This window comes from Tachyglossus aculeatus, chromosome X1 (assembly GCF_015852505.1).
Source record: "Tachyglossus aculeatus isolate mTacAcu1 chromosome X1, mTacAcu1.pri, whole genome shotgun sequence".
Taxonomy (NCBI): domain Eukaryota; kingdom Metazoa; phylum Chordata; class Mammalia; order Monotremata; family Tachyglossidae; genus Tachyglossus; species Tachyglossus aculeatus.
Genome location: NC_052101.1, coordinates 118348896 through 118356954, shown reverse-complemented (window position 1 = coordinate 118356954; position 8059 = coordinate 118348896). Strand labels below are relative to the sequence as shown.

At 43.3% G+C, this 8059-nt stretch overlaps 1 protein-coding gene across 1 annotated transcript in view; it reads right to left on the bottom strand.

Moving 5' to 3' along the window:
• Nucleotides 1–210: 210 nt before the first annotated feature.
• AP1M1 (adaptor related protein complex 1 subunit mu 1) overlaps nucleotides 211–8059 on the bottom strand; it is a 32372-nt gene continuing 24523 nt past the window's right edge. Inside the window, exons 8-12 of the mRNA XM_038772129.1 lie at nucleotides 6735–6806; nucleotides 5959–6117; nucleotides 4446–4571; nucleotides 3285–3360; nucleotides 211–2631 (exon numbers count right to left, since the gene is read on the bottom strand). Coding sequence (XP_038628057.1) covers nucleotides 2609–2631; nucleotides 3285–3360; nucleotides 4446–4571; nucleotides 5959–6117; nucleotides 6735–6806 — 456 coding nt within the window. The 3' untranslated portion in view covers nucleotides 211–2608. The remainder of the gene's footprint in view (nucleotides 2632–3284; nucleotides 3361–4445; nucleotides 4572–5958; nucleotides 6118–6734; nucleotides 6807–8059) is intronic.

The following is an 8059-nucleotide window of genomic DNA, read 5'->3' as shown; positions in this document are numbered from 1 at the left end:
AATGTACATCTCTCCCCTAGACTGTGAGCTCCTGTGGGCAGGGATCACATCAACCAACTCTGTACTGTTCTTTCCCAAGTGCTTAGAACAGTGCTGTGTGCACAGTAAGTACTGAAATATCACTGATCAATTGGGCGATGGGCCTCAAAAGATCCACCATCTGCAACCTTGGAGAAAAGGCAATCCCAAACAAAATTAGGAGGCACGGTGTGAAATTTCCGATTACACTTTATTGGAAGCTTAAGGAAATGAAGTATGCGTGGGTTGACATAGGATTATTTCAAATGTACAACAAAAGGAGATCAAATTTGGCTTTGGGAGAGGGGCCGTGCATCTCCGATGGCATGGCCACTGCTGCTTATACATCCTAACTTGGGCAAATGCACCGTTGAAAATGGTCAATTAAGACATAAAATGGCAACAATTCTATTTGTTCAGAGAGGATCTGAAAAGTGGACCAACAGTTTGTTCAGAAGAGGAGGTCGCTGCGAAATCAGTTTAACGGTATACTGAGAAGGACGCTATATGGCCTGATGGATTTAACTGTCCAGAAACCAAGCATAGCAACCATCACTCACAATACTTTGTGGATTTATACCAAACATGCTCTCTGCTCTCACTTATAGTCTTCACTGAAGTCCAGGCACCCCTTGACTCCCCAGACAACTTCACTTTAGAGGGGTATGCTAGTTAGGGAACAAATTCAACATTCAAACCTCAGATTCACATTTCGGGAAGAGTTCTTGATGCCAAGTGGAAGGAGGGGAAAATACTCAGATCTGCAACACTCCACTGCCCCTTTCAATGGGACTGTGTGGAAAAAAAAGGAAATCTCAATTCTGCTCTTACTTTCAGTTCCCAACCCCCTCAGCATCACTCTCCGAAGGAGGTGGGGGTGGGGGGGGCGAGAAGAGGGTGTCTCTTTATCCTTTTGCTACACCCATCAGATGATAGAAGCAAAAACAGTGGAAAAACCACAGCTTCGGCTGGGCTCTGCGCTGAGGTGGTTAGGCCTGGAAAGGCAGGAGGTAAACAAATAATCATAAGGAGTTTCGGCATGTGGTAGTTTTCGAAGAATGCACTTATTCCGTACATCGAGAGGAGGCCTGCCTGTACTTGAAAACCCCTCTTTTTCACAATCAGATTTAATTTGTTTTGAAAGCCTTCTGTGTTCCCGAGGCCATTCGGTGACAGTAGACTGAATCACCAGGTACTGTCAATTTACTGGTACTATAGAGGAAAACAAAACAAAAAACAAAAACAAAAAACCAACAAATGGCAACAAGCCAATCTTCAACACCTTCATCAGCTGCAGAGAGCATGAAAAATACTGCTCTGGTGTATAAGACAAAACAGAATGGCACAAGTCACTTAAGGGAAAATGAAGCCACAGTCATAGCCCCACTTCAATATGTACTTCAAAAAAGTCAACAAAGCTACCAGCCTGAAGGCACACCAACAGAGAACTACGGGAATGATCAGCCAACCAGTAACTGTTTCTGTATGCTCATGACTAAATGGGGCATTTCCTATTGAAATATGAGGGAGGGAGAGTGAAGCCACAAGAACTAAAATAATCACGTGATCCCTGACACTCTAACAGGACCTTTTTCCATGCTTCTAATGGGCCTTTTGGATAAGGCTCCATGCGGTCACCGTAATACACCGCTGTTTTTCTATTTTTGAAAAACAATAACTAAAATCCCCTTACAGCCTCATTTCTGCTTAATAAACAGTAATATATTGGGGGGGAGGAGGGGTCACGCTCCCCTGCTAGCATACTGCTGGAGCAAAATACGCACTAGGGTCATTAGGTTTTGCTAGTTTTGTCTAGTGTTAGCATTGCATTTCCCTCAACTCTAAAAACATGGATTCCATTCCTCACACATATATCCATGTTCCCTCCTCGTTTTAGGAGGAACAGTTCAATATGCCCCGTTACTAGTGAGCAGTGTTTGAACTGGAAATTATGTCAAGGGGTCCCTCTCCGCCCCCCTAAAACAAGTCTCACTACAGTTGCCCCCCAAAAGCTTAGAAGTCCTCACAAAAAAACCTCTACTGACAAACACTCAAATGGGTACTTTGTTTTTTTGATATTCTCTCTTCAGGCAGCTTCAACTAAGCAATAAGCTTCCAAAACTTTCAGTGCTTCATTCTAGCAGACTACAAGGTGAAAAGGTGACTCATTTAGCAGCTATTTTAGCATCATCCTTTCAGTTACAAGGTAGTTAACATCTTAATATCACAACTTAACTCAATTTTTTAATCCTGACATCAATTCTTCAAATTGGTAAAAAGTTACCCAAGCAAATCTATTGTGGGAAATGCCTTATTCTTAACTGAACGGCAATCCCTGGACAAACAATGGGCACGAAGGATGAGAGAATAGTTAGACATAAAATTTTGGCTGTTTGCTGAAGATGGCAAATATCTGCTTAAAATGTTTCTTTTCTTCCATTCAAGTTTGCTGAACGGTCACTGTTGATGACAACTTTCACAGCCTTCATTTCCACAAGAGATTTTTACAAACCAATTTTAGGCCTGAAGATTCTGTCATCCAGGATGGCTGGGGAGCAGGGAGCCGGGGGGGGCAGAGGGGGAATGATTCTCATTGGGTTCGAAGTTGATAATCTATAAATGGGAAAAAAGAGTTTAGAAAAATCATGAGTCTTTTCCAATTTCCCAGATAAAACACACTCCACCCCTACCCCTGTCCCAGTGAAGGTATCCAGTCAAAACTGTTTACATTAAAGGATTCAATTATACAAAGATCGCCACTGAGAGAGCTGGAAACCAGCTATTTGCAAATTGAGCCTAAAAAGACCAGTAATAATAATAATGATGGTATTTGTTAAGCGCTTAATGGCAACCATGTCCTCGTTCATGGTGTCTGCCCCCAACGTCAGAGGGAAAGGAATTCCTTCTACTCTTCAGAACGAAAATACGTACCTGCCCAAGTACTCAATAAAGTGCCCTGCACACAATCAGCCCTTGATGAATGCCACTGACATGGTCTACTCAAGATACTCCCTTAAAAGCAAGTAAAGTTCAACTCAGTACAACTTAGTGGGGAAAAAAAACCCACTGGTAAGCTCCATTTTAGGTAGCTGGGAACAAAACACATCCCTCTTCTTATGGGCTTGAAGCACAGAGTTGTGGGAGACTGGTACATCCTTGGGCGACAACTGAAATCCATGGAGTTTACTCTGATTCTTACCAGACTGGACGCATTCAACCACGGACAAGATAGCCACATGCGGTGAGTGGAAGCTTGTTAAACTCACCTCCGTTCTGGGTGATGTATCGAACCCAGGGTAAAGCCTGATAGCCACTCTTCTCAATGATCTTTAAGTAGCGAACCTAAAAAGAAAAAGATAACGGAACCCACTGTTTATTTCTCTGATCTCAACGGGATAAAATCCTGTTTTCATTTTTACAGCCAAACTCTCATGCCTTTCAGTTTGAGACTACTACTCACTGGATGGGTGACTCTGGAGAGACATACGAATTACTTCATTGCCCCAAATTTGGAAAAGTATATTATTTACCTGGAGGGTGCCCAATTCCCCAATCCCACTTCATTCTGAAAACAGACATAGCACCTATAGCTATAGCTCCAAGGTGCTTTCCAAAAAGAAAACAAATGATTCTGAGAAGAAAAGGGAGAGATGACGTTACCCTCTCTCTCTTTCCCCCCACCTCACTCTCATTCAATGTTTTAAACAAGAAACAAACCAGTATCAGAAGAGAAAGGGTGAGGCAATATTACACAAACATACGCTCCTCCCTCTCTCTTCTCTCTCTCTCTCTCTAAGTCAATGTTTTAAACTAGCACCAAAACAGTATCCAAAGACCTTGTTTGAACTGCAGAAGAATTTTGCATCAGGAAGAATAGCTCTTCCAGTCGACACCAGTTTACCATTTTGTTCTATGGCCTGATTAGTCATCAAAGACTTAAGAGAAAGGAGAGCTTTAAAAATCCTAATAGCTGTAGCACAGGTTGCTTTATTTTAAAAAAATAGTACTTGTTAAGTACTTACTATGTGCCAGGCACTGTACTCAGTGCCAGCGTAGATACGAAATACAGTCTAATTGAAGGGAGGGGGATTGAATCCCCATTTTACAGATGCTGGGAACTGAGGCGCAGAGAACTTAAGTGACTTGCCCAGAGTCACATAGCAAACAAGTGGCAGGGCCAGGATTAGAACCCAAGTCCCCTGACTCCCACTAGGCCACGCTGCTTCCCCTTTTGGACACGTCAATCTTGCCCTAAAACAGATTTTTTTTTCCACCTTTCCCAGAGCGAAGAGGGGTAAGGGGAGGGGCAAGAGAATGAGCAGAACCCGAAGTAAACAGCAGTACACATGTAAAAGTAGCACACAAAACCCATTCTCCCACCATCTTGTCTTACACGTCCAACCAACCCAACACTGTTATACAGAGACCTGGATCCCAGAGGTGGTGAAATAGGGAATTTCAAACTTGACACTAATGGGAGGCTTTCCTTCTTTATCCTCGGCTTCAACGCTGGGAAGTCCAAAGTGAGCCCTCATCAGGTACTCTTTACCTCCCTGCCCAGAGAGGAGACAAAGTCAGGTTAGCTGGCTGTTTACACACGGGGAAAACCACAAATTGTGTCAACAATTTCACCCCAGCTCTTTACAACCAGTAGTATTTGTTTACAGAAATGAGTTCTCTGAAAAATCATGTCAATACCTAGAGAATACCACAGCTTCGGCAGGATTGCAACAGTTTCTAGTGAATCAGTATCACCATCATCTTTCAAAACTGTATCTCCCGGTTTTTACTACAAAAATAATTGAACCCATAGTTACAGCCTGCACTCAGGACAGTCCAAACCTGATGGATGGAAGAGGAGCTCAGGGATTGGGAACAAATCAACTGACAAGGGCCAGTTTAGGAGGTGGAGGCTTCATCCTTTTACAGTTCTGGGCAGGGCTAAGCACAGCCAAGGCTCGCAAAGCCAGTTCAAGACAATCACTTGTGCTGAACTATTCTCCATCAACCTTATTTATTGAGCGCTGTGTGCAGGACACTGTACTAAGGGCCTGGGAGAGGATGATACAACAGTGTAACAGACTCATTCCCTGCCCACAATGAGCTTATGCCACGCTACGGAAAAACTAAAAGTAAAACCGAAACAGCTAAAGTAAAGCCAAGAATGTGTGGGCGATGGAGACAAACTAATGGAAACCCGGACCAAGGAGGGTGCATCAGATGGAAGAACCTTGTGCTTAGTACAGGCTCAACAGACGCTCAATAAAATATGACTGTTTGAACGCTGAGGAAAAATGGATGACGTTTAGATTGCCTGTGTGGTTTCCCAATTTTTGATGACCGTCACCGTCAGTCTATCGTATTTATTGAGTACTTGCTGTGTGCAAAGCACTATACTAAGCGCTTGGGAGAGCACACTATAACAATAAACAGGCCCATTCCCTGCCCACCATGATCTTGAGGCAGAGACAGACATTGATATTAATATAAAGAAATTACAGATATGTACATAGGAGAGACCAGGAGTTTGAACGTGTCCACCATTTTGCCACCTTGTGCAAGCCTGAGGGTTTCCCTGGCACCCTTAAAACATATAATAATAATGGCATTTGTTAAGCGCTTACTATGTGTGAAGTACTGTTGTAAGCGCTGGGGGAGAGGATACAAGGTGATCAGGTTGTCCCACGTGGGGCTCACAGTCTTAATCCCCATTTTACAGATGAGGTAACTGAGGCACAGAGAAGTTAAGTGACTTGCCCAAAGTCACGTAGCTGACAAGTGGAACACAACACTTTTCTGAGGCTTCAGGTTCACTTGGCTCTGCACACAGTAAGTGCTCAATAAATACAATTGATTGACTGACTTGGCAAATGGGGAGAATGCAGCCGTGTTAGGTAGGGCGGGTGGAGGGGGTTGTGTTTGTTCTTGGAAGAAACTCACTGGAAAGGATTTAATGGACCAGACAATCTCGCTGTTTTCTGGGACCCACTTCACACTCCCCACTGTTGTTTTAAACTTTGGGGAGTCCGCGTCGTTGGGAACTGGAATGTGAATCTCCACGTTGTTTGCAGTCGATCTGCGTTTGAACTGGCTCTTTGCCTGAAGAATGGAAAAAAAAAAAAAGTGCAAGGTTTCCTTGGTACAAAACACCACGCTCTCCTTTTTCTTGCAACCCATATGGTTTGCAAACTGAAAGAGGACATTACTTTAGATGGGCTCAGGAAATTGGCCAACGAAAAGGACCTTTTTCTGAGTAATAATATGATGAAATAACTATGTATAAAAGTGGAAGGAAAAGAGAACCGCTAGACAAACACTTGCCCAAAAACTGAAATGAAATCCCTATCAGCTTGATTTCTAGTCAGCTTGCTGCCAAAACATTTGTGGATTTTAAAAACAAAAACCAAAAACGAAGAGAAAGAAACCACTTGCTTCTCCATGACATTTTCAAAACATCCCCAGTTGATTCAAAATTTACTCAGGATGTAAATTTCACTGCCTAACTCCACATCCTTTTATAGGGACACTGTTTCTTCCATTACTTTACCCCACTGCTATTTTTCATTCAGCACAGCTGAATCAAACTTTGCTTTGTATTTGAGAGAAGCCGCCATTTACAACACTCTGGAAAACGTGCAAATGCATAATTTAAAGTCAATTTTCCACATACCCCATGGCAAGAAAGCAACACCCTGAAGAATGTTGATGCAACCAACCTTAATCATGTACTCTATACGGCTGTGGGAATGTTTTTCAATTACCGACTCAATCCAAATCAATGGTTTCACCTGTTTGGGAACACAAATGATGTGAGTGAGAAGTCTGCTTTTTAGAAAACCATGGTCAAATAAAATTGACATGGTGTCCTGCTTTTAACCACATTCTCAATCACCAAAAATGCCAAATACAACTCTTTTCGATGCACCTACGGCGTAGGACATTTGTCAAGCTTGCTGGCTTGAAAAAAAAGAAAAAGGGAGCAATTGTTGAAGAAACAGGACCATTGCCATTATGGAATGCTTCATTATGATGAATTTAAGCCCACAATATAGGTCCAAATACATTAAATTCAAGCTTATAAAGTCACAACCATCTGACTTCCCCATCACTGTAGAAAGCACCACCACCCTCCCTGTCTCACAAGCCCATAACCTTGGTGTTATCCACCACTCGCCTCTCTCATTCAACCCACATATTCAATCGATCAATAAATCCTGTCAGTTCAACCTTCACAACATCACTAAAATCCACCCTTTCCTCTCCAAACTGCTACCACATTTATTCAAACACTTATCCTATCCTGCCTTGATTATTGCATCAGCCTCCTTAGTGACTTCCCTACCTCCTGTCTCTCCCCACTTCAGTCCGTACTTCACTCCGCTGCCTGGATCACTTTCCTACAAAACCGTTCAGCCCATGCCTCCCCACACCTCAAGAACCTCCAGTGGTTGCCCATCCACCTCGGTATCAAACAGAAACTCCCGACGGCAAGCTTTAAAGCACTCAGTCACCTTGTGCCCTTTGACCTTACCACTCTCATTTCTTATGACAACCCAGCCCACACACTTTGCTCTTCTAACGCCAACCTACTCATTGTACCTCCATCTCACCTGTGTTGCTGCCAACCTCTCGTCCACATCCTGCCAATGGCCTGGAACTCCCTCCTCCTTCATACCCGATACACGATCACTCAAAGCACAACTCTGAGAGGCCTTCCCCGACTAAGCCCTCATTTCCTCTCCTCCCGCTCCCTTTTGGGTCGCCCTCGCACTGGGATTTGCACCATTTACTCACCCCTCCCTCAGCCCGACAGCATTTTATGTCCACATTAGTAATTTATTTATTTATATATATTAATGCCTGTCTCCCCCTCTAGATTGTAAGCTTGTTGGGAGCAGGGAAGGGATTTACCCACTCTATTATATTGTCCCCTCCCAAGTGCTTAGTACAGTGCTCTGCACGTAGTAAGAGGTCAGTAAATAATGATCAATTACTTGCTAACCGTGGCTGACCCTTCTGCACTAATACCATTGGCAGTCAG